Source organism: Papilio xuthus, unplaced genomic scaffold, assembly GCF_000836235.2.
Source record: "Papilio xuthus unplaced genomic scaffold, Pxut_1.1 DF826945.1, whole genome shotgun sequence".
Taxonomy (NCBI): domain Eukaryota; kingdom Metazoa; phylum Arthropoda; class Insecta; order Lepidoptera; family Papilionidae; genus Papilio; species Papilio xuthus.
The window spans coordinates 6150014-6176714 of NW_013531704.1; the positions used below are offsets into that span (position 1 = coordinate 6150014).

Below are 26701 nucleotides of genomic sequence, written 5' to 3' on the forward strand. Positions count from 1 at the left end.
AACATACAAAACGTTTTTTAATTAAATTTAATATTGAAATAGAATTTAAAATGATTCATTTCTGGACAGTTTTAAAAAACTAAATGTCAAACATGTGTAACTTTACGTAAACAAAAACTTTAACATTGGCAGAATACATAACACACATTACGAACCTTATATTATTATTTTTTGTACAATCAACTATTTAGTTAAAATACTGACCACAAAGCATAACTTTTTAGCTAAAATGGTAGTTTTAACTACAAAACTGATTCTACCGAAAATGTTATATTGTCACCAGCTTATTGAACGTTAGTCTATAATCATACGGTGGTAACATTTCTAAGCTGAATTTTTCATACCTTATTATTAGATTATTATAAAACACTTTATAAAATATAAATGCCTCCTTATCCTTTCCCTCTCCCATGCAGGTACTATATCTAAAGAATGAAAATATTTACAGAAACACTTTTAGCATCATTTAACAGTGGTCGGCAACATTTTTAGTCATGAGTAAAAATTGAGTAAAATTGTAGTGTTAAAAGTGATTGTCCTACTTACTGTGGGTTTCTGAGACTAAAATCTATATAAAATATCGGCATCCCTGTCCTTGTTTTAAAACAGTTTTAAATGGAGATTTTGGTATCAGAAATCCATGGTCAGTAATTTGATGGTTACTAAAGGCGACCCACAGCGTAAATTATGAGTGAGAAATGTAGACTAAGGGGCTACTTGATTCACGAGTTACTTTGAGTAAGGCAGTGTGATTGATTTTTAAGATATTTCGCATAGTCTCTCGAGAAAAAGGTTGCCGACGCCTGTTTTTCTTTAGTAAGTATTGAAAAAGTTTTTATTCATAAGTATTGGTAAGCATCAGATACATAATATATTTGAGCCATTTTGGATACACTAATTATTAAATTTAATCAAATGTTTCCATTACAATTACTAAAAAAAAGTTTTCTTCAGTTTCACTCCCAAATATTTTATTTTTCTTTTACCAGCAATATTGCTTCTAGGCAAAGTGATATCTTCAGAACACAACCTTTTAAAATTACGTGACTGTAGCATATATATGAAAATTAGTGATATAATGCGAGGAATTAGGTGTTCTGGAGGTCTAGATGAAGATTGGTAATGATGAATAAATGATCAAAATTAGTTGTTATCGAGTAAAAAAACCCTTATGCAAAGCTAAATATGGTGTGCAGATTACGGTAATGGTAAGTGCAAAAAATAATATAATAATGAATATATTTTATATCAATAACTAAAAGATGTCCAAGTTTTTTTTTACTTTTTTTAAACATACTCATGGAGTTATTTATTGTTGGCAAATTACTGTACATTATAATTAAAAGTGGTGATAGACAAGAATGAAACTATGTAGATTTATATAAATAAAAAAGCGTTAAATGAGAAACAGATTGCTTAGCTTTATTCCTATAAGCGTATGATTCAATTTCCCAATGATTTCTGCGTTGAAATTGGAACATGTTTTGTGATATGTTGCCAGGTTCGTTTGAGTTAGCCGCGCCATTCTCGCGGCGGTTGACCATTTTCGACCACCCATACAGATCCACTCTGTCCCTTCAATAATAATTCTATCAGAGCTCTGCCAACATGTTCTGGGCTGAAAACAATTAAAATAATACGTTAAAAAGATAAATTTATGGCCACACAAGTATGCATTATCCTTGAACCTTTAAAAGGCCAAAAAGCCTAGTAGCTACGGAAAAAAAGCTGTCATGGGTTCGATTCCCACCGCTATTGTCATGAACCATAGCCTAGCAAAAGCTATTAGTTGACACAATGAGTCGTCACCTCTGAGTCTTGCAGTTGACATGATCTCGTTGCCAAGCGGCCTCGTACTCGGAAGACATGAGCTGCTTGCGGATTTCCTTGACGAGACCAGTGTCAGTGAGGCCGGGGCACAGCGCCATGCTTCGAACGCCTGTCAACCCCACGTGGTACTGATCCTGCCAAGTGCACACATATTATGTTCCAAAATACACCGAGCAGTAGGAGCAAATCATGACAACAGAAATGCATAGATTTATTTATATATTCCAGTTCCCGCACAACTATAAATTTCATACAAATTCAACGTTCAAAGGTGTATGGTTTCAAATAAAAAATTGTATCATTGGGTCGCTCTATGAAGCTATACTTTCGTATCAATCTATCAGTTTTAATCCAGTACAGATGACTTGCGAGCGCAACACAGCAGCAGTCAAGGTTCGTCCGCGCGTTGACGACGAACGAACGACGCGACACGGTGAGGCGCTCCTAATAGCTTCATATCGTGTCATTCATTCATTTCTTCATCAGTCTGACACCAAGTGCAAATGTGCAAGATACGAATTGAAAGTTCAATCATCTCTCTTTCCGTTGTCGAAAGATAAAGTTATCGCACTTAACATATTTCCTGTGTTATTGAATTGCATCGTATTTGTACACAAACGTTTGTACTGTGGCTACGATGCGGTGCTCAATATCCAGCAAAAGTTACTTTATACGTAAATTATTGTTATTGTGCCGAAACCCTGAATATTTTCTATCGGTGGCTTTTAGCTAGGTTAGTTTACACTTTTATAAATGCCTAGTGGCTGGTATCAGTCGTCTTGATCCTGTAGGGTGTCCCTTATAAGGTACGAAATTAGTAAAAGTAAGAGATATAATAATAATAACTACACAGGTCAGTAAGTTCTAATTTACATACCCCATATGCACGTGTGAGACCAACCACAGCGTAGTTAGTCGCCGTGTAGATGGGCGTAGAGACCTGTGGTCTGGCGAACGCAGTTGACGCCGTGTTGACGATAGTCCCGCCTTGACCACCGCGGTCTTTGCCCATGAAGCGGTACGCCAAAAGAGTGCCACGGATAACTCCGTTCTAGAATTTTAACATTTTCTTTAAAATATTTTACAATAGTTGAAATTCATTAATTTTACCAAATATTAATTAACAACTTACCAAATTCACGTCGACTTCTAATTCCCAAAATCGATCGTTCATAACCCCTGCATTGTTTATAACTATATCCAGTCTATTGAACACTTTTATTGTCATCTCAAACGCCTCTGGAATTTAAAAAAAAGTGAAAATATTATGAAGGGCAATTTTTGAGGAGCTTTTAATAGATCAAGGTCATTGCCTCCCACATTTTTACTAGAAAAGAACAACCATACTTACACTAGATTAGATCGAGTAGAGAGAAAATAAAAAACATGGTTTAAGTTACTGGTTACTATTCTTTTGAAAAAAAAACATAATTACCCTCATATTGTGGATAATCTGTGACGTCACACTGGCAGAAGAGCACGTTCTTTCGTCCATACTTGACTCCGAGCTCATCCGATACATGTTCTCCAATTTCAGAATCGATATCGCACAAGGAAACCTATGAAATGTTAACCGCAATATTTTTTATTTTGTGCATAGTGAAATATGCAATGATTACAATTAATCGTGATAATAATTTAAGTATACGTGTCAACTTATGCAGTCTATAATTAGGTTAAATATTAGGTTGGAAATAATGAGATTTGCTTTAAATGGAACGCAGCCATCGACTTGCATATCATTCTCGTCTCTCCGGAGTCGTTTTTGTACATTTATAAATGCAAATGTTTAGTTTAATGGATGGATGGATGTTTCAAGGTATCTTCAGAACAGCTACATGGATCTTGCTGAAAGGCATAGATGTAGAACATAGTCTGGAAGAACACATGGGGTACTATAATAATTAAGTATTTATTTTATTTCGCGCGTACGAAATCGAGATAATACGAAAACAGGGTGTTTCTCTTCAATGCAGCAAAGAAGGAGGAAAGATCTAAAGCATGCAATAGTGCATACGGAGTACTAATTTCACAAATCACACAAGTTTGGGAAAAGAAATTACTCGTAGATCATACTAATCGTAAATCAGTAAATTATCCAAACTAACTCAATTTGAAAGGAAGTATAATCTATTAAATTCAATAGTTAATTATTCCTGGCCATTACTTTTCTCGACATCGCTCGCTAATTGCATTGTATAAATATTTTATAGCTTTTCAGACAGCGCCGGAGAACTATAGAAGCGTGTTTTCAATTACTCACTCTTTTGCAGTTTTATATTATTTTTTCTATAAATTGAATGTTTTTAAATGATGGTATAATTTAATAACTTATATGTAAATATAAATGTTGCCATTTTTTTATCAATCATTTATTCTGTTACGTATATAATCATATAAATGACTAACGCGTTAAATGTTACGCGTGCGTTTTATAGACAAAAATATCACGTATAATTCAGTTTACAACATCCTTTAACAATAATTTAATATTGTTTATAAACAGCTATCGAAAATGGTAAACATTATTCTAACGGAAACTTTGCTTCTCTGCTTTTGGTTTTTTGTTTTTTTTTTTAACTGAGAATCGTTAAAACCCATGGACTCCAAAAATACTGCCATCTATAGGGTTTAAGTGTCGATAAAAATTCTTTTAGTTGCAGTGAAATTGATTCATCATCTAATAGTTCAATGACTCTACACATAAAAACTTGTACTTCAAATATAGGCAGCCAATAAATTGTAAAATAAAGCGGTTACCGCTATTAGGGTTAAATCAATTAGTTGATTGCGCGGGGAAAAAACAAGTGCTTACGCAAATTAAATTTACTAACACGAATGCACCTAAACAAAGCGCTACAAAAATGAGAGGAAAAATTATATTTGTTTTGCGGCAAGTTATGAGTGTTTAATTATTTTCTATTATTAAGTTATTACCTAAAAGGAAAATTTAAAGTTCACGTGAATAGCAGTAATAAGGATGTTTCGATCTACAGATCACAAGTACATGTCTGTAAAGGCATTTACAGGAAAAGTTTACAAGAAAATGAAGCGACCACCCGGTCGACGGAGAAAATCAATACAAAATACCATTGACACGCGAATAAAGTTATTTCTTTGACTTTTCGTAAATCAAAATGCACGGTAAGTGTCGTCCGATCAGGTTAGGGGAGGTTTTCATTCAGCACACATTAAATCTATATGAAAATTGTTCAGTAGTACTACGATGCAGCGTAGTGTAAGGCGTGTACCGGTGAGTGTCGTACCTTTGCGCCTTGCTTGAGAAGTTCCTCGCAATAGGCGAGGCCGATGCCGGCTGCTGCTCCCGTGACCAAAGCGACCTTCCCCTTCAGCTCCATGACGTATATTGTATGCAAGTTTTAGCGCCGCGCCCAATGCGGCCGTAGCGAGCTTGCAGCGGTTGTGCTGTGCCGCGTTCGATCGCGACGGGCGCGCCGAGCGGCTGCGGGGATGGGGCGAAGGGGGTCACTCGGGGCGGGCGTTTTCTCCCCAAAATTCCCCTTCTGTAGTAAATATACGCACGATCGCGCACCACTCTCGCTATCTGCACACACTAGTCGATTCAGTGCCGTGCGGACGACGCGCTTCGGGGGACATTGTCACTTTTCTATATATAGTTAGATGCACCACGCTTACGAGGAAGCGGCACCGTAAATAATGGCTTGTGGTGAAAATAAAACACGAACGCCTTTCTATAGATTTATTTTTATAATGTTTCCATACATATACCATAATTTTAGCTGATTAAAAATAATTCGTTTCATTTTTTTAGGATATATACGTAGACATAAAATATCACAGATACAATAATAAGCCTAAAAGCATCAAAAACGCGACCACAATGTCCAGTCGCGAGCTGTACACAAAATACGAAAATAAATTTGTATCACAAATTGATTACAATGCAAAAAACTTGAAAATTTACAAATCACACAATATAAAACATTCTAAAATCACATAAAATAATCACATGTCACGATTTTGATCTACATAAAACAATTAACAAATATACAAACAAAACATTTCAAACTGTACATTTATAATGAACATGATTTTGCACGGATAAATTAATATTTTACACAAAAAAACTATGTACAATATCACAGTAATTACATTATAATAAAAGAAAAATAGAGTTCCTAATACTATCACAGATCAATACGTAGTAAATTCAAAATCTTGTTTCCTCATTGCACTAAACATTGTTTTTCTATTTTGCTTCCTCTATTTTTAATCACGACGAAACCAAACACTCGTTAGTAAAACACGAAAACCATTTTTTTTTAATTTTTCACACAAATTCACGTTACAAAACAAAAAACAATTTCGAAAACTGAAACATAAAATTTAAAATGTTCGACTTTTTTTTATTTTAGAAACAGCCAGTTATAATTTTGATTGACATTTTTTTTTAATTTTTAGAAACGGCCAGTAGTAATTTTGATTAACTTTTTTTAATTTTTAGAAACGGCCAGTAGTAATTTTTATTTACATTTTTCTAATTTTTAGAAACAGCCAGTTGCAATTATGATAGCGAATAGCATTGCAGAAGAATAAAGAGGTAAAGGCTTTTAGTGATGGGCTTGGTCAGCACCCGCGGCGGGGACAGCCTTCGCCAGGTAGGAGAAGGATCGCGCATTGGGCAGGCCGGCAAGCACGCACGCGCTCAGAGCTGACCGGTTCAAGTTCATTGGCGCTGCGTCGTACCATTCCAATGTATCGCCATCGTAGCACTCCACGTGCGGAATTGTTGTCGATCCTGTGTTGTAACATGTTGATAAGCTTGTTCATTAAAAAAAATACGAATAAATCCACTAAATAATGTCTGTAGTTTTTTTCAATATAAGTTCGTTCTTGCTAGAAAATAATGAATAACTTACCGTTGAATCCACCAATAACAAAGATCATATCGTCCAGCAGTACAGTCGCAAAGTTGCTTCGTGCGCTGAACATTTCCGTTATTTCTTGCCAGTCACCACCGCGGTGCGGGCAAAATCTCTCACCTTTAATTTTAAAAAGAACTTGCAAAGTTACGAATATACGAGCTTAATTTAGATCCATATAGCTGATTCATTGATCAACTAACCAGTATTCAGTCGGCTGTATCCATTGAACCCGCCGAGCGCATATAGCGAGTCGCGGTAAGCTATGAGACTGACGCCGGAGCGAGGACTCAGCATGGATCTAATAAAGCACCACTGCCGCGTCTCCGGGTCAAACATCTCCGCTGAACTCAACACCTCCTGACCGTTGAAACCGCCCACAATGTAGATCTGTCAAACAAAAAAATCTTAGTTTTAAAGATGCAGAGTTTTTCAAATGCAGCAAATTACTTCGCTACCTCACCGGAGCAGACAACGAGGCTTAGTAGAATATGAACTTACAAAATATGTTTTGTGGCTTTCGAATCCTTTTATCTATCTACGTAGATTGCTAAAGTTAAAAACTATTAATATACAAAGACGAATCGTCGACTAATATCGCTTAATATCATACCTTACCGCCTAGTGAGGCGGCGCTGGCATCAGAGCGCTGCTTGTTCATGGGCGTCGTCATCTCCCACTGGTTCTTGTCTGGGTAATATCTCTCTACCGACGACATCCGCGTACGCCCGTTGTATCCGCCCAACGCGTATATTAAACCGTCTGCTAGATTAATTATTAATGAAATTATGAAAGACAGATATATTATTAAAGGGCAGAAAGCGAAAAAGTGTTTTTCAATCTGTTACAAGGAAAAATTCCGAGAGATTGCAATTTTTTTTTATCTGTAATTGCTAATAGCAATGTCACATTAAGAGACGAAACTTGAAACATATTAATAATGCGGAAAAATAACAAATAATTGCAAAGATGACATAGCAAAAGTATCTGAAAAGTTGTCAAATATTTTCACCAAAAGACATAGAAAAGATTAGGCAGCACGTTTCCGTATCGTAAAAAAATATTTAAACGAACTGAGAACCTCCTCCTTTTTGAAGTCGGTTAATATTATCATAATAATTACCGTGCACGACTACGCTGACGTAACAACGAGCTTGATACATGCAGGCGCGTTCGTGCCACATGTTAGATACAGGGTCATAGCACCGCACAGTATTGAAATGGTCGCTGCCGTCGAAACCGCCAATCATGTAAATCAAATTGTTCAGAGTACACAGCCCGTGGTACGCTCGAGGTGTCAAATCCATGTGGATCGAGAGAAACCAACGGTCAGCTCTAAAAAAAATTAGAATGCTTTGTAAGCAACACTAAATCTTTACAATGAATTCAATAAACCATGTTATTTAACTAAAATCTACCGTGTATCGTAAGTCTCAACAAAACTGGTAGGACTACCAGCGCTCCACCCGCCAACAGCAAATAGAATCTCGTAAGGTATTCGTGGCCTTGCCAATGGGTCATTTAAATCGGCTTCTGTACCAGGTCTGGAGTCCAACAATGTTAGGAATACCACCGCCGGGTATAATGCTTCTTGACATTTCTAGAAAACGCCTTAAAGTTAAAAATCACGTTTTAAGTTACGCAATTTCATTTTTAAAAATAAATTTTTTAATTTTAATCACTCACCTCGTCATCAGCGACCGGTTGCCACTGAAGTATTTTGGATTTAAAATATTTGTAGCTAATGTGTCCAAATCGCACACACGAAAGCAAAGCGGGAACATACTTTCGTCTATTTTCTAAATCATGTTCTACCCACGTTTTAACTGCTTGGAAAACTATTTCTTCATTTCGAACATTCAGCTCATCGTCTCTCAGTATATCCTCTAATTCTTCGTATGACAGTGATTTAAATTCATTGCACTCTTTAAGAATTCTAGCGAAATTCTGTCTTATATACAATTTACCTTTTTTCTCCAATTCGCTACAGAAATAGCATCTAGCAAATTTAAATATTCCAAGACAGTTGTGTGGTCTTAGTTCCTGCATTAGTAACTGGCAACATAGTTGAATAATGCCCACAACATCAAATTGATCTGCATACGGCAACAACTTTTCAACATTTTCTACTGTTACTGTACACGTGCCTGTGTATGCATAGTCAAGAATCAACCCCATGTAATAACTTGGAACATCTACAAATATCTCTGTCTCTTCAGGTTGTCCCTTCTTTAGTGAATTCACAAATATTGCTTTGAAGTATGGGCTGACCGCTGATAAAATTGCCCTATGAATCCTAATGGATTTCATATCTCTGCATATAATTGTGCCGTCGCATAGCTGATCGTTCTGTCTCAATTCATTCCAAATAGCAGGAAACTCAACAATTGAATAATTTTCAGGCAAACAAACACATTTACGTTTTCTTGTAACCGTCTTCTTTTTAGTTAAACGAGGCTTGTTGGCAGATGGAGTACGAGCGGAATTTTTGGTTTTAGATAATTTTCTATGTTTCGTATTAAATTCCATCACTTCCGAAAAAACGGCGGTCGAAACGTTTCTGTCGCGATGACATATTTCAAGTCAAAAGTTTTCATTTGTTTATTATGTATTTAAATATTTGAACTCGTCCCGATGTTTCACCTGCCTGATTTTGCTTTACCCAGGAAAACCCTATTGCAGACAAACGAAAATGAAACTAACAACTAGCAATACCCACGATTGCAACCTAGAAGGGTAGACGGTAGACAGAGATTATGGATTTCCATTTGGCTCGGTCCTGGCACACCTTTCACGTCTCTTCCACTTTCATATATCTATGCATATTGTTATTAAATTTTATGGCACACATGTTCGTAAGGTTTAGACCCTCTTAATACTGTTCTTCTTGTATATTATTTTTCTTATTCATAGTTTGTATTATTTTAATTTATGTACCAAAAATAATACTTACATTTTTAGTTAGTTTTTTGGAATGGTAACAAGTAAAGTAGTTTATGGAAAGATGTTATGCTGGTAACATCGATCAGAAAAGTCAAATAGTGTTGTTGTCTATTGAACTCTCTTTTTCTTCCGGTTGTCAAGATGGTGAGTTTTGTTGAAGCAAATATAAAATAAATCTATAAAAATCTAAGTGAAAACGTAGTGTTGTGAAAGTTTATAGTGTTTTTTGAATAAAGCAGTGATATAAATATGTGTTTTATTCCTTATTTCAGGGAGTGGACATCAACCATAAACACGACAGGAAAGTTAGGCGCACCGAAGTCAAGTCTAAGGATATATACCTTAGGCTTTTGGTTAAGGTAATTATATTATAGTTGCTACAATATGCATTACGTATGAATAATATTGGTATATAACACTTGTTAGCTATATAACTGAATTGTCTTTGTTTACAGTTATACAGATACTTGGCCAGACGTACAAATGCTAAGTTCAACCAGATTATTTTGCGTCGTCTATTCATGAGCCGCATCAACCGACCACCAATTTCATTGTCTCGTCTATCACGTCACATGAAGAAGCCAACCCGCGAGGGTCTGATTGCTGTGGTGGTTGGTACGATCACCAATGATGTGCGCCTCTACAAGGTCCCCAAGTTAACAGTGGCTGCACTACACGTTACTGAAAAGGCTCGTGCTCGTATCTTGGCTGCTGGAGGTCAGTACAATATTTATAATAACAATAATATTTAAGGTTAGAAAGCATGTTGAATACTGTATTTTTTCCACAAATATACTACATATGTACATTTGAAATATTACAATCTTACGTTTTACCCTTTTAAGTTAGTGTGTACCGTATCCTTTCTATTCCAAATACATAACATAAAGAGCAAATAGAAAATAAACAAATAGGTTAGTTTGATTACAAAAACAATGCTGAATTCCTTCGGATAAAATATTTATGGAAACTATTTTAGTTAAATTTAATATTTTGTTAGTGGATAAACTTAGTATGCCTGTGAGATTTTTATTTCATATTTTCATCATAATAGTTTGGGTGATATAAAATGTAATTATTGTCCTAAAAAATGTGTAACTTGATTTATAATAAATTGAGATTTAATGTTATTGCACAGTTTTAACTATCAAATTAGTCGAACAGCTTAAATTATTTATATTCCTAAAAATCACAATGAAAATACTTTTTGAGAGTTCTTTCATATTGTTTATTGAAATTTTATTTAAATATTTTAGGTACATAATAACCTGAGCTTAGCATTAGTGATTATTTTGCCACAACTAAAGCAATATATATTATTCTTAACTAGAACATGGTACATTTTAGCCAGTCAAATCTTGACACTGCATCAAATTCATTTTGACGAGTTAAAGTATTTTTTTAAATATCTTGGCAGCTGACCTTGAACTGTGTACTGCTCAGTACCTTCCTTCGCATTTCTTTATACCCTGCTGCTAATAAATTTGTGTTCAAAGGTGTTTGAAAAATAGTATACATATCTTATTACAAAATGTTATCTAACTTTTTAATATATCTTTCCAGGAGAAATCCTTACTTTCGATCAGCTGGCTCTCCGCGCACCAACTGGCCGCAAGACTGTGTTGATCCAGGGTCGCAGAAATGCACGTGAGGCAGTGCGTCACTTCGGGCCCGCGCCTGGAGCACCACGCTCGCACACGAAACCCTATGTGCGCACCAAGGGCCATGAGCGCGCACGGCCGAGCCGTCGCTCCAACGTTTAATCATTTTAATATAAGGAGTAATATCTACTTATTTGTTTTATTTTCAATAATTTTACCCTACTAATGAATAAGTGTCATTATTACACATAGAAATCTAAAATATTACCTGGGAATACATTTTCTCTGTCAATGCTCATTAGAAATATTTTCAATTCCATAACAATATCGATTTGTTTAAATCTATTAAAATTTTAAGGAAATGTAAATAAAACTTTTTGGTACTTTGAATATTTTTTAATAATTCCATAAATTGTAAATAAACAATCGTTTAAATGTAGCTTTTCTTACTATCACAGATTATTCTTAACTGCAAAATTTGTCCATCCAATAATTCAATAGTACATCATCATGAGGCATGACTCCTAGCATTTGTTTTAATTTGACAATAGCATCAGATTTGCGGCCCGAAGATGATATTGCTGATTTTAAAGTATTTGCTATCCTGCAAATTAAAAATATATTGAATAATAGACCCAGAATAATTTGACTTAAATTATTGAATAATTGAATAGTTTTTTAAAAAGATATCCATGTTTAACAATATAAGCGAATAATTGATTTCAATACATACCCTAACCACTCTAGTAGCAATGATTTAATATGATGGTGGAGTGTTGGGTCCTTGAACATTTGGTTAGCCATTGCTGTCTCTATCCGATTCATTAGTGTTGGACCTAAAAATGTACCCATTCCAAGATTTACTAAGATAGCAGTAATGTGTAGCTCTTTGTGATACAAGGTAGAATAAATATTATATTTTATATAATTGCAAAGATATGTGCAAATGCATGGGAAAAAAAGACGGCGACGCGGCTGGCAGCCTGACATGCTTTATCGAACGAAAAGTGGATTGCGGAGGTTCTTTTGGCTTCGGAAAATGAAGGTCCTGGTTGCTGTCTACTCCTCTGGGTTACAGGCGTTAGTTATGTATTTGTTTAACTTAAATAAAGATTTCACTTTTACTAAAAATATGCAGTTATTATCATATACCAACATTTTAAAGGCAATGTCCCTGACCATTTGCATTCAAAATTATTTCCAGTTTTTTCTAATATACAACTTTTAGGTGTGGCAACATTATTATCTTCACTTGATATTCTGCATTGTGCCCCATCGCTAGGAACTGGACAAAACCACAACAAACCGTTAACAATGTTTGCAGCTTCTGTAATATTTGAACTCATTATAACCTGTAAAAATAAAATAATAATTGTTTAAACAACATATTCAAGCAATAATCACCAACCCATTACTTTTCTAATTTTGAGATTGAGCAATAAAAATATATTAAAAATTTCTAGAATAACTAAATCATACTTTGTTATTAAACAAACTTTAAAAAAGAAATGCATAAAGTAAAGAGAAATATACTACTTACATCTATTCCTGTTAAATTACAGTACAATAATATTCTGAATACTGACTTTGTTAAGAGATTTTCTAAAGATCTTATTGAAACTTCGCCATCATAATTTGACAAACATATATCCTGTTCAAATATTGTCTTTTTCATTGTCTTTGGACATATTTTATCAAGTAAATCTTTACTGGTGTATAAAGTTTCAGAATAAGTAAGAGCTCCAGTTTTCAACATCCATGTAAAATGTGAATGAAGTTTTTTGTAGACATTTTCATCACCTGAAAATATAAAGAATATAAGCTATATCTGACATAAAAAAATATAGCCCACTACTATTATACATATATTTTTAAGTCAATGAAGTTAGTTGATATTTTAGGGTTATTAAATTGTTTTAGAACTTTTGGATAAATTAAAAGTAGAATGTGGATATATTATTAGTGTCTACAGGTTACAGAGTCAAACAAAATGCAAGAATTACCAGTTAATTGTATTAAAGATCTAGACTGTCCAAAATCATTTCTCCCCGTCTTTAACCTCAATGCTCTTTGTGAACAGATGCTTTGTTCCTTCTCATAAACTTCATCAGCTAAGTGTTGAAGCTCTTTGGATATTTTCTGCATATGCTCAGATAGTGTGGGAGTCAGATTGAGGAGTAACATCTTATCCTTCATTAGCACTACAATTGAGAACCATCTCTTCAATCCTCGAGCTCTTGTATCCTTAACTTGGAACATTAGACTCAGAACATGTCCTTGTGTGTCACTGAAATATACTACGCCACCTTCCTTACTCCAGCTAACCTATATTATGTTGTCAAAAGGAATATTTTTATTTAGTGATAAAGGATCTAAATTCAATTCATATTTCAACTGAATGCAAAGCTACTAATCTCAAATGGAGGTGAAAGTTATGTTGGTTACAGTAGTTATAAATAATAATAATTTATTTTAATAACTGTTTTAAGGTGTGCTAACTTCATATTTCTGTATGGAACTTACTTCACACGTAATACTTCTTACAGCTGCTTGTCGTAAGAATGTGTTTATTTCGGCATTTGGCACAGATTCCCTGCTGCAATATATTGTCCCATCATCATCTCTAGATACCAGTACCGTTTCAGGCCCTAAAGAAGTACACCCACTGCACTGTACGGAAGAGTTCGAAGATTCCGTTGTATGATTCTCGTTGTCTGTTGTAAATGTACAAAATAGCGGACGAGGGCCATGAGCTTCACAAAAGTGGCATACTCCAATAATAGCATTCATGTTGCGAAAGAAATATTTATAATTTGTATAACTTATAAGCTAATAATGAAATATTTCCACTTTATTTTGAGTTTTCACATGTTTTGACTTATCAAAAAAAATGTTGCTAGATTTTCCTGACAATCAGCTGAGCCTAAGAAAATATGACAGAATTTGGTAGATTTATGTGACGGTTTCGGTAGGAAATCCACTACTAGAAGACCATTATTTTATGTGCGAAATATAAATTTTATGCTTTATATTGAAAACTTAACCTTTAAATCTTTTATTTATTTTCTATAATCCCATATGCAAAATCTCGTCGTTAAATTAAACTTTTCGTGGAATTATAGGACACTTGACACGTGGAACCTATTACCTTAAAGTTTTCATTTATAGTAGTTATTTAGGAAGTGCGAAATGAGACCAGAACCACGACCGTCACTTGCAGCAAGAACAATGTATTTGTGAGAATTGTGGAATGTCCATGGACAGAAGAACGCAAACTTAAAGCGAGGAGTGGAGTTAATTATAGTGAAGTTTTGCTTAAGTACTAATCTGAATAATTTACAGTCTTAAATTCTTTCTTTAATAGTTCAGAATATTAAACCAATAAAAGACCATTTGTTATATTTTGGTTAACTCATTTATTCAACTGTACACTGATTCAGTTTAACCCATAGAACATCACAAGCACAGTTCTTAGCACATTAACTAAATTCAAAAGTTAATTTGACTGTGTTATAATGATGGCATTTGTCTAACATTATTTAATTATTTATAATAAAATCACATCCCACAACAGTTCTTGTTAGGTCAACAACATGGTAACAGACGTCAAAATCTACATGATTGCATATTTCCAGGAAAGAAATAAACATTGTTATTTATGAAATAAATTAATTTAATTATAAACAAATACACGTCTTGTGCCTATAGAAAAAAAAAGTTTCTAAAACGGTACAATTTGTTACTACTCATTGTTTTAGCGGTATTTATTTCTTAGATACTGGTTTGTAAGCTAGTTTCCTGGACTTGAGGGTGCTCCATTTGTGCCGCTTGTAGTAGTAGACGATGGCGGCGAGCGTGGAGAAGATGCCGATGGCCTTGATAGTCATGAGCCTGCGGTCGTCCAGCTCGGGCTCCGAGCACCAGCGCAGGAACGTCGACACGTCCTTGGCAAGCTGCGAGGCGGTCGCCGGCGTGCCGTCACTGTATTCCGCAGCCTAAAAAAATATTTACATTTGTACATCTTTTCAAAAACATTTCTCAAAATAATTAAATAAGTAATTGTAAAAGCACAGTGAACAGCAAGTTATAGATGGCCTTAAAAGATTTTTCTGAATTCTTTGTGCATATAAAATTTGTTACAATCCCTGACATAACCCTCTCGCCATTTACACAAAAGGATATGCAGAGAATATGAAATTTAAGTTGACGCAATCCTGGCACAACTCTCACATTTACGTCTAAAATCTTTTACCATTACATATGATTTTATTTGTTACCACAGTGCATTCCCATTATCCTCATAAACTAATAATATTAAAATAATATATTTTTTACTTACTTCATCAAAAAGTACTTGTGCCATAGCGATGGCTCCACCAGGGAAGTATGGGTTGTAGTTCTGTCCCTCGCGCAACACAACGCCTGCAGGTGGCTCTGTGTAACCCGTCAGCAACGAGAAGATGTAGTCCTCACCTCCCTTGCGGCCCAGCACGATCAGAGATAAGTCCGGTGGGTAGGCACCTGGAATTATAAGTTGTTTATATTAAAATATTTTTTAATATTATATCACTTTCCAGTCTATAGGCATATTATGCATCCATTAGCTCAGTCTAGTGCACTTGATCTAATCCAGTTTTCCTCTAATATTAACGGTGTATGTATGTATAACCAACAGTTACTGACTAAAATCTGTATCTTTCGTTCAAAATATTATAAATGCGAATTTTTAGATGGATGGATGGATGTTTGTTTGGAGGTATCTCCGTAACTGCTTAATGGATCTTTATGAAATTTTGCACAGGTGTAGAACATAGTCTAGAAGAACATATAGGTTAGGTTACTCATAATTTTTTTTTATTCCGCGCGGACAGCGTCGCGGGCGACAGATAGTGGTTCTGTAAAAAATCCGTATAACCGATGTTGGTAAAATTATTGAAAATATTATGTTTACCGTTATTGGCAGCTCTGGCAGCATTTTCGTTGGGGTATGGCGAGGGGAAGTAGTCGGAGAGCTTGCCGGGTCTCTCAAAGTAGTTGCCTTCCTCATCAGGTCCATCCTTGATCATTACCTAAATAAAAAATTAAAGAAATTATTAAAATGTTATGTACTAATAGATTAAGTTATAGGTACAATGGTGTAGACAATGAATGAGTGATAAAATTATGATTTATTTACATTTAACATATTTTATAATTAGGAAACTAGAACAGGATGTTACAAAAGTTTGTGAACATTTTTCTAATGAAATAAACATTGGTGTAACTTCAAAAGGTGTGCATTAGTATTTGGCTGTGCACATTTGTTCCGGATAATCAGCATAACTAGACTGCTTTTGATGACATTTAATAAAAAATTATAAATTGATGAAGACAAAGGCAAACACTACAGCAATTTAAATAAGAAGATATAATTATTTTACAAACCTCAGCAGCCTCAGCCTTAGCTTCTGCCTCGGTGTGTGTGACATTTACCAGGTTACGGAATGCCACATATTGTAATGAATGGCAAGCCTTGCACACCTGCTTGTATACTTCATAACCACGGCGCACACTAGAAATAAATAAAACTCAATAATGCACTGGTTTCATCTGCACTTCCATCCATCAAAAGGTGTTATAGAATATATCTTACTAATATTTGAAATACAAATATTTGGATGGATGGATGTTTGTTTGAAGGTATCTCAAGGGTGTATGATCTTATTGAAATTTGGCATAGGTGTAGAACATAGTCTGGAAGAACACATAGGCTACTAATAATAATTTTTTTAAATATCGCATGAACAACATTTTTATATCTCCTAATTGGGTTAACCATAAATGGGGGTTATTTGCAGGTTGTCATAAACACGCCTTTTAAGCCTCCATTAAAATTGAAAGTCAGTTTGATGGCAACATTCAAAAACATTCAACATTTTCAATGCTGCAGAGATTACATAATTGGGTCAAAAAATGTCATACTATGAGCATAATTGAAATCCAGTAATGTACATTAAGATAGATTATTTAACAATAAAATTTAGTTTTTTATATCATAAGGTGGCAAACAAGCGAGCGGCATGTGCATGCATATGCGTTGCCTACCTTTAATCGACGGAGGAGAGGATGCACAGAAAGAAAATATTTTCCCTTTCCATGCATTCTCTCATCCGGAAAGTCCACTTCCACTTCCCATCCTTTCCTTATAAGAAAAGGGTGGGAAGGGAAAGAGGACTAAATTAGGCCTCCGGGACCTACACTCATCAGACGAAACGCGGAATTGCTTTCACTTCACGCCTGTTTTCTGTGTGGTGGTGGTATTTCACCGGGTGAACCTGGCCAATTCGTGCGAAGATATTAAAGCGGGTTCTACCACTCTTAAAAGACATGATATAATTGTTACATATTGAATGTAATAATTGTATCAGATTACAGCAGAAATGTGTTCAGTTATATTTAATTGCATGTCCACAAAAACTACATTTCATATTATGTAATATGACACACTAACTCAATATATGACAAATTAAAAATCAATAACTTGAATGTATGTCACATGTATTTAGAACCTTGTCAAGCTAACTAAGGATTCATATTGGATATTTATTTATCTACTATTTTATTTGTTTTATAAATAGTCATGTTTATACATTAACATTGTAACAAGACTTTTTCTATTAAATGCTTATGCAATGCTCCATTTTTTAAGTCATATTTTTTTTCAGAGTTGGGATATTTTAAAATAATTAGCTCTTGAATTAAAGAGGTTTTATTATTTATTAGACTTTATACATATATGTTTCCTTTTAATTTAATTGGATGTTGGTTTTTTATATCATTTACAGTAGAGATTTAAGTTTGGAAAAATATTTAAATTAAATATTTCAATGTAATATTTAACAGTCCACACTTGTTCATGAAATTGAGTAATTGATTGAAAAATGTATATTAATAATTTACCTGGCATGGTCGAGTGCTTGAAACAACCCATTGTGGCTCCACGGCTGATGGTATGGATGGGCCTCAGTGCCCGATGCATCAACAGACTGCTCAAGGGCAAACAGCAGAGCCCCAGCGCCACCACCTATTACACCTAATGTCGACAGAAGCTGAAAACAAGTGTACAAAAGTTCTAAGTATATAATTTTTTTCATGAACATATTAGATTGTTTATTCTTATCTGTTATCTTAAACTTAAAAAAAAAACTGTGACAATAATATAGTTACATTATTTCACATAAAAGACTCAGTTAGTTATGAGCGATCACCGTCTCAATATGTCATAAAATACGTAATTTTGACTTAACACAGAGGTTACGTACGTGTAATTTTAATTGTAGGAAAACATGTAAAAATCTAGACTCACCAATTTCCTACTCTTGGTCCATCCTTGAGCATTGGTGGACAGCTGACATACCTGTAATGCAGAGGGTCCATTAGTTTTCTGCACTTGTTACATAATGTTAGAAGGTTATCACTCGCCATGAAATTCTATTACAGCACTGAGCTAACGCAAGATCTCATACGTTATATTGAGCCACATTTTTCACCACATTTAGCAAAGTCTAACTTATAATAATTGTGAAATACACCCGTTTTACATTAAATTCACAAGGTTTACGTTTTCATATATTTTTAAAATTTGGTTACTCAAAACTCTGTTTTTAATGCTATTTTAAGCATAAAACGTAATTTTTATATATTACGTATACCTGGGGTCCAACTAAGCCATAATTTTTCAAAAGTCGAGCCCCACAAATCCTGCCGACGGTGGCCGCCATGATAGCAAAACGTCGTAATGAAAGATTTGAATGACAACTATGACAACATAACTGCCATCACGAAAAATACGAAATGAAAAGGAGCCGTAGAATAAATGCAATCACCCCACATAACCAAATGGGCCAGTTAGGGAATGATGAGATGGGTTATAAGATAGCATGGATGGGTAATGATAATGAGTATAAAACTGAATTGGGATAATAGAAAAATCTCTAATTTTCTTTAATTCCAACAGGTTTTTTTTATTTTAAAAGCGTAATGTAATTTATCTATGCAAAATCGTTCACTGTCAATGTCAGTGTCAGTGAATCAGGTAATGTGTCAAATTTTTCGGCATTGGTCACATTATTTTTTTTTAATATTTAATGGATTAAACAATTGACGATTGAATGAATAAATAAATATAATTGTGTTATTAAATGTTTTCAGTCTTACAGTCATATAAAATTAGTATTGCATTGTCTTTCGTTGTAAGGTAAGTATTATCTGCCGAGAAATCAACAAGGTTTGGGATACCGGTAAATAGTACATATATAACCTGATAACTAGTGGAGAGGAATCAATATTATTTTAATTACATATTACCTTATTTTATTTAAGTAGATATACCTTAATTGTTATAGATTTAAAGGCTGTACTACAAAAACTATGCAAGTTTTCACTCAAAAGCGTAATCCCATAACGGGAAGTACTGAATGGGAATTACAACATGAAAATTATGATTACCATCAAGAGATTGCGCGTTCAGGGTTTGCTGACATGCTTCATGATAAAGAGAGAAATCAAAAGTATTATAGAGCATTACGGTTAGCTATTAAAAAGATGCATAGTGAAGGAAAGAAAGCTAATGTTTTGGATATAGGTAAGTCTAATTATTAAACTTTATAAATATACAAGAGATTCTAACTAAAAATATTTTAATATAATTTATTATCATTGTTAATTAATAAAACCTTATTAAAATACACTTTGAAGAGACATTCTAATCCTGTAGCATCAGGTTTTTTCTTTCAATTTAATGATTCTGGAACTCTTAAAAAATTTCAGGCACAGGAACAGGTCTTCTTTCTATAATGGCAGCGAAATGTGGTGCTGACTCTATTGTTGCATGTGAAGCATTTAAACCTATGGCTGAGTGCTGTCTTAAAATATTGCAACGTAACAATGTTGCTGACAAAATAACTCTCATACCGAAGCGTTCAACTGATATTATTGTTGGTGAGAACGGAGATATGAAAGAGAAGGCAAATATCTTAGTTACTGAAGTCTTTGATACTGAATTGATTGGTGAAGGTACATATATTCATTTATAACATACAACTAAGTTTATCATCAGCTTACTATACCATTCCCACAGAGGGGCTCAGAGTCTACCCTAAGTTAAGGGTGATGAGGCCATAGCCGGTTGGCTATCACTATCTCGGTATTGGTTGTCTTCACACATATCTTTGAATCTCTTCTCAGATATGTTTAGGTTGCATCACGATATTTTCCTTCACCGTAAGAACATCAGATAAATGTATATATGTAAATCGAAAAACACAGTGGTATATGACAGGATTTGAATTAAAGACCTGCAGATTGCAAGTCAAGTGCTCAACCCCTGATCCACCAACACTCTCTACTCAATTTATGAAGTATTAAAATTAATAAGTGTAGTCTTGGATTTAAATTCTTTACATCAATCATGCATCTTGTTTAGATTGAAAAGCTTTTTAGCATTGTCAAAGTCAATTTTAATAATTGAATAATCGTAGAAGTATATATTTAAGTTTGTAACCTATTTATTTTAGGTGCACTTTCAACATTTACACATGCACATGAACATCTTTTGGAGAACGATTGTATTGTGGTGCCGGACTCTGCGGTGATTTACGCACAAGTTGTTGAATGTCCCACAATGCAGAAATGGAATAAATTAAATGATTTAGCCGATGAAGATTTAGATATTATCTTGAGGACACCACAAAAGGTTTATTGCATTATAATTAATTACTTTTATTGCAATATGTCATCTATACCTTATCTTACCAATATTATAAATGTGAAATTTTAGATGGATGGATGGATGTTTGTATGAAGGTATCTCCAGAACAGCTATATGGGTCTCGCTGAAGTTTGGCATAGATGTTGAACATAGCCTGGAAGAATACACAGGCTACTATAATATTTTTTTAATTTGACGCAGACGGAGTTGCATTCCACAGCTACTTTTTGAAAACACTGCTTCTAGTGATATTTGAAATTTCAATCAAATCCTTCAGCTAGACGCTACAATTTTGATCATCACCTGACTTGTAGAATCAATGTCTTATTAAGAGATTTATATAAAAATTATATTTCAGATGAAAGACTGCGCCGGTTCAGCTGCAGTTCATGACATACAACTATCTCAACTACCACGTAAAGCATTCCGTGAACTCTCTGAACAAATACCTGTATTCTACTATGACTGGTCTGGTAAAACTCCTATTGATCTTAAGAAGACTGTCAGACAAGAGTTTACAGTAACTAATACGGGGAAAGCACAGATGGTGTTCATGTGGTGGGAACTGAATATGGATACTGAAGGTGAATATTATTTTACTTCTACCATTATATAGTGACAGTGATAGTGAGTATGGAATGACTGTGTGAAAGAGGATATGCGTAAGAAGGGGGTAGACTCGGATATGACGGCTGATAGAGATGTATGGAGGAGTAGTACATGCTGTGCCGACCCTCGATAGGGATAAGGGTAGGTTGATGATGATGATGACCATTATATAGTGGTACATATTTTAATTTCTTTAATTTTCTTAGAAAGAGACAGGTATGAAGTGGAAGCAATTTTGTATTTAATCTTAAAAGTATGTCGGTGGCCTAATTTTAGTCCCCTTTCCCTTGTCACCCTTTTTTATAACGATATGTAAGAGGAAGTAGATTTGACGGGGGAGAGGATGCATAGAAGGGAGAAATATTGTCTTTCTCTGCATTCCCTTCTCCATAGATTAAAGGTAGGCAATAAATCTGTAATTGCTGATGTTCATTGGCAGTTGTCACTTCTCTATTAAGGAGACTTAATGTGGCTTGTTCGTTTGCCACCTTATGATAGAAAAAAAAGGCTGTCTATGGTATATATTAATGTGTCCGCAATAGATTCTATGGTTAAAATAAGTAGTTTCAGTATAAATAATTAAATGTTTCTACAGATAGCAAAATCTGTAAAATTACTCGCACTCCGAAACAAAAGAATTTGCGTTATCCCGCTAAATTGTTCCCGCTCCCGTCTGGCACTACTCGCGCGAGCAAGCACGACGCTCCTGTTGCAGCGAGGCGTAAATATTTTGTTAAATTTTGATTGTATTAAATAAATAAGTCCAGGTCACTAGTGCAATCAGATAATTTTATTGAATGTCCCGTCAATATCATTCTATCAGAGTTTACCCGGAACAGACATGACTTATGGACAGACAAACATTTTAATTGTAGATATTTAGTGAGATAGACAGAATTAGTATTTACTGTTATTCTTAAGGATAATTTATATTTTTGTTATAATTTAATTTGAATAACTGCATATATGAAATAATGTTTTGTTACAAGAAATATAATTTGTTACAGGTAAAATAGTACTAAGTTGTGCACCTTGGTGGTGTCATACGGATACAGATTTGTCTTCAGAAAGACCACAGGACACTCTACCATGGCGTGACCATTGGATGCAAGCAGTCTACTATCTCCCACAAGAACTGACAGTGCAAAAAGACACTGAAGTCACTCTAATCTCATGTCAAGATGAATACTCCCTCTGGTTCTACTTAGAAGACGGAAAGACCAAACATAAACATTACAAAAGACCAGTCTGTGAATGCGGAGTTCATATGACATTATCAAGAACTCATGTATCATATTTAAACGATGGTAAAAGAAGCAAAAAATTTCTAGCACGGCTTAAAGAAGAATTGGTCAGAGATGCTGTAGTTCTGGATCTGAATGGAAGCTCTTTGTTGGGTCTGGCAGCGGCTAAACTTGGTGCAAAACATGTTTTTATTTTGGAAGATAAGAGTTTGAATATAGGAATCTTATATGACTATATGAAAGAGAATTTTCTAGAAAATGTAACGATTGTATCGGACGTTAGTGATGATATTTTGAAAGAGGTTACAAATGTAACTTGTGATCCAAATTTTAGTAATGCAATACTTCCTTGGGAGAATCTCAAAGTAGCATATCTGTTACATAAGTACAGAAGTAAATTACGAGATATAGTTTCTATAATACCTGAGGGATGTGAATTCTGGGCGATGCCGGTTGAGTTTCTCGATTTACATAAGATTCGAGTACCTTTAGAAGTGTGCGAAGGAATCGATATGACTATCTTTGATCAACTAGTTGAGGTTTGTATTGTCAAGTTAAAGAAGTGAAATTAAGATCTATAGGAAAATTAAAAATAGAAAATTAATAGCAAAACAAAATCTTACTAATATAATAAAACCGAATGGATGGTTGTTTGTTTGAAGGTATCTCCAGAATGGCTGAACGGATCTTGTTGAAATTTGACATTAATATAGAACATAGTCAAGAGGCTACATACGGACGGAATTTTGGGATACAGCAGTATCATACATTTCAAAGACCCTAAATAAACTCACAAGTAATTGGTAACCAATGGTTTAAGAATTTGCTAAATTACTTGCAATTTTAACACTTTAAATGCCAGTATGATTTTTGAACTTGGTACATTTGACCATGTTATCGAACTGATACTTAAATTAGAGCTTACGATCATCACCATTGTCTTCCAGAGTTCCAGGATACTAAGCGATGTGGAGATAGAAGCGCAGCCGTTATGGGAGTACCCATGTACCTGCCGGGGACTGCCGCGCAAGCTGCTCGCCCTCGACTTCCAAGATCTCAAGCCGAAGTTGGCCACAGATGGCGTTAATAGTTTCACGTGAGTGTCATCTTAAATATTGCTCGATGGTGACGTAATTATAGAATATCGTCAATATGAAATATAACTAGCTTTAGCCCGCGGCTCTGTCCGCGTGGAATAAAAAAAAATAATTTGAAGCCTTTGTGTTCTTCTAGATTAATTTCTACATCTATGCCAAGTTTTATTTTAACAAATATCCGTCCATACATCCATAGGAATAACGCCATACATCTTTTTTGATTGTGGTAAGCCACAATTTTATTATTTACTCGCTGTATTGTTTTTTAAATTAACTTGATAAATTTCTGTGTAAATATAACAGTAAGTAGTCGTAATTAACCGTGTTAATGTGTAGTTTACTTGGGAGCCATCGAAATTTGTTTAGAAATTTATATAACACTCTCACCGCTGAGTCTAATATTGCATGAGGGCCCTTTTACCCCTAACTGGCAGTTAAAGTGTTAAATATTAATATACTTATCAGGGACGTAGAGACAGATGAACGTCAGCCAATGAATGGGTTCGCGGTGTGGATGAGCTGGTCAGTGGGCGGCAAGCCAGTCAGCTGCGGACCCACGGAATGGCCGTCAGTTGGTGCCCGGGTTGACTGGGACTCCCACACACGGCAGGCTGTTAAGATACTGGTAAGTTATTCAAATGTTTAACTTATTGGTTAACGTAACTTAAGTATGTAATCTGGAGACAGTAAGAAATTATATTTTAGATTGTTTACGGTTTTTTCTGAGACTAAAATATATCTTTATCCCTGTCATTATCTCTGATAAAATAGAGACAATATGTTATAAACCGATATTTTCGTCTTAGAACCCCACGGTTAGAGTCGTAAATAAAATATGGTTTACTACTGTATTGGTAGATCTATTAATTTTTAGGGTTGTTTAAAACTTTACATTCTTTTATTAATAAAACATCTTGAGAGAGCTTACTGTGGGTTTCCGAGTCCAAAATCTCCGTTTAAAACATATTATCATTGTCTTGTCATAGATAATGACAGGGATGATGACATGTTTTATATAAAGACTTCGGTCTCAGAAACCCACGGTTAATTATTTTGTTTGTGTTATTTTTTTTTCAGAAATATCCACGCGAAGTGAGCGGCGATGACAAGTGGAACTATCAAATAGTCACAGACTTGGACAAGGGATTATTCAATATAACTATAGATTTGGAAAATTAATTCGTCATTCGTCAAAATTTTTATAAAAGATAAATTGCTTTTACATTATTGTATTTTACGAAAGAAAAAAATATTTACAATTACTTTGTTTTTTTATTATTTGCGAATTTTACTGCGAGCACAAAACGAAAGCACGTGCACGTAGACATAGTGTTCTGTATTTACTTTACCCAATTAACTGTTGGTTTCTGAGGCCAAAGTCTTCGTTTAAAACGTATTATAACTGTTTTGTCAAAGATGAAAGACAGGGATATGTTTTATACATTTAGGTGTCAGAAATCCACGGTAAATTAACCTTTTGAACGCCAACACACTGACACATGACAAGTTATATTCGAAAACACGTGACCGAAATCCGATTAATTTCGAGAAAAATAAGTTTCAGCTGTGCTCATAAAAGACGGGGGCACTGCCGCGCCCTCAGATACAAGAGACTTGAGGAAATACACGACATGTTCAATATTCTGAGAATATACATTTATGGTAGCGGCTAGAATTAGACAAACGGTAAAGACAACTGTACGTCCATGCAAGCTCATTCACCTACCGCATATAACGTCACCGCCAGATTGTAAACACCGTCAGATTGTACTTTTACTAGCAAACTTCAATAGCAATTTGAGAACGAATTATTGACAACTTAACGTAATTAATAATGCTACTAAAAAATTAATCTATAGTAACATATATAAAATTAGGGTTTAGTATGAAGGCAATTTATTCGTTTACAATTTGACTTCGTAGATTTATGACTTTTTTTTTATAAGAGAAACTTTTTTTAAAAGCAAACGATCCGCGGGAACACTGAAGTGATCAACGACACCCATGGACATCTGCAACTTACCAGGTGTACTTGCGACTCCGTTTGTGCGGAAGAAAAAAAAACTTAATTAGTAGCTTGTGTGTTCCAGATAATGTTCTACATATATGCCAAGTTTCATGGAAATCCGTTAAGCCGTTTTGGAAATACCTTCTAGCAAATATCCATCTACTCATCATTAAGATTTTGATTTGTAGCATTGCAGACACTATTTTTAAAGCACTTCTATCATCGTTTTTAAAATGACTAGTCCGATAATTGACAAAATTCACAATGGATCGGTGGCATGCTGGTACTTGCGAAAAACGTTTCATGGCGTCTTAGTGATTCTCATCTCGTTAGTGGCCACGCTTTTTGTATAACTTCACGCAGCCACTGAGCACTGCCGTCTCACACGAACGTTTCTTTATTAATGAATTATTAGAAAATCATTTAAGAGTGCCGATCGTTGTATATTCGATTAAATTATTTATCTTTTTATTATATTTATGACGGTAATTAAACTTTTCACATGGTTGATCGCCGACTTGAATATGAATTTGGTTAGTTGTTACTTGATCCTGGTGTGAAGCGCGCTTTTTATTGTAAAAATGTTGCCATGTTTTATAAATATGAATGGTTTTAATAATACGTAATAACTTTTTGTTGATTTTATTGCAATATTTATATTTTTATAATAGTTTCTATCCGATGTTAGATTGATTGTATATAATTTAGTCCAGCTTT

General features: G+C 34.6%; 6 protein-coding genes across 8 annotated transcripts; 2 read left to right on the forward strand and 4 right to left on the reverse strand.

Moving 5' to 3' along the window:
* Positions 1-920: 920 nt before the first annotated feature.
* Positions 921-5268, reverse strand: LOC106121228 (15-hydroxyprostaglandin dehydrogenase [NAD(+)]). Its single transcript, XM_013316772.1, has 6 exons — positions 5097-5268; positions 3266-3389; positions 2963-3069; positions 2708-2881; positions 1810-1964; positions 921-1618 (listed from the first exon to the last, which is right to left on the reverse strand). Exons 1-6 carry the CDS (start codon positions 5187-5189, stop codon positions 1513-1515), a joined length of 759 nt encoding a protein of 252 aa, XP_013172226.1. The 5' UTR covers positions 5190-5268; the 3' UTR covers positions 921-1512.
* Positions 5269-6365: 1097 nt separating this feature from the next.
* Positions 6366-9427, reverse strand: LOC106121225 (kelch-like protein 10). The gene is made up of 7 exons (XM_013316767.1): positions 8421-9427; positions 8153-8334; positions 7858-8069; positions 7348-7496; positions 6938-7124; positions 6732-6854; positions 6366-6610 (listed from the first exon to the last, which is right to left on the reverse strand). Exons 1-7 carry the CDS (start codon positions 9261-9263, stop codon positions 6423-6425), a joined length of 1884 nt encoding a protein of 627 aa, XP_013172221.1. The 5' UTR covers positions 9264-9427; the 3' UTR covers positions 6366-6422.
* A 374-nt stretch (positions 9428-9801) lies between these two features.
* On the forward strand, positions 9802-11467 carry RpL18 (ribosomal protein L18). Its single transcript, NM_001311851.1, is given in 4 exon segments — positions 9802-9821; positions 9950-10036; positions 10133-10394; positions 11241-11467. Coding segments are annotated over 4 exon segments (552 nt in total). The 5' UTR covers positions 9802-9818; the 3' UTR covers positions 11441-11467.
* A 197-nt stretch (positions 11468-11664) lies between these two features.
* Positions 11665-14179, reverse strand: BHD (folliculin). Its single transcript, XM_013316525.1, has 6 exons — positions 13802-14179; positions 13282-13603; positions 12819-13078; positions 12435-12630; positions 12012-12114; positions 11665-11882 (listed from the first exon to the last, which is right to left on the reverse strand). The coding sequence occupies exons 1-6, from the start codon at positions 14066-14068 to the stop codon at positions 11744-11746; spliced, it is 1287 nt and encodes a 428-aa protein (XP_013171979.1). The 5' UTR covers positions 14069-14179; the 3' UTR covers positions 11665-11743.
* A 495-nt stretch (positions 14180-14674) lies between these two features.
* Cyt-c1 (Cytochrome c1) lies at positions 14675-19079 on the reverse strand. The gene is made up of 7 exons (XM_013317179.1): positions 18970-19079; positions 18624-18674; positions 18218-18366; positions 16703-16829; positions 16230-16347; positions 15618-15799; positions 14675-15273 (listed from the first exon to the last, which is right to left on the reverse strand). The coding sequence occupies exons 1-7, from the start codon at positions 19036-19038 to the stop codon at positions 15043-15045; spliced, it is 927 nt and encodes a 308-aa protein (XP_013172633.1). The 5' UTR covers positions 19039-19079; the 3' UTR covers positions 14675-15042.
* A 302-nt stretch (positions 19080-19381) lies between these two features.
* On the forward strand, positions 19382-25238 carry Art7 (arginine methyltransferase 7). Of its 3 annotated transcripts, none has more exons than XM_013317159.1 (10): positions 19382-19514; positions 19663-19901; positions 20087-20332; positions 20833-21011; positions 21385-21610; positions 22231-22356; positions 22643-23418; positions 23827-23975; positions 24442-24601; positions 25054-25238. In XM_013317159.1, the coding sequence occupies exons 1-10, from the start codon at positions 19459-19461 to the stop codon at positions 25153-25155; spliced, it is 2259 nt and encodes a 752-aa protein (XP_013172613.1). In that variant the 5' UTR covers positions 19382-19458; the 3' UTR covers positions 25156-25238. The 3 variants fall into 3 exon arrangements, with proteins under 3 accessions (XP_013172613.1, XP_013172614.1, XP_013172615.1); XM_013317160.1 differs by having other exon boundaries at positions 19383-19557; XM_013317161.1 differs by lacking the exon at positions 22231-22356 and having other exon boundaries at positions 19386-19514.
* The last annotated feature ends 1463 nt before the right edge of the window (positions 25239-26701 follow it).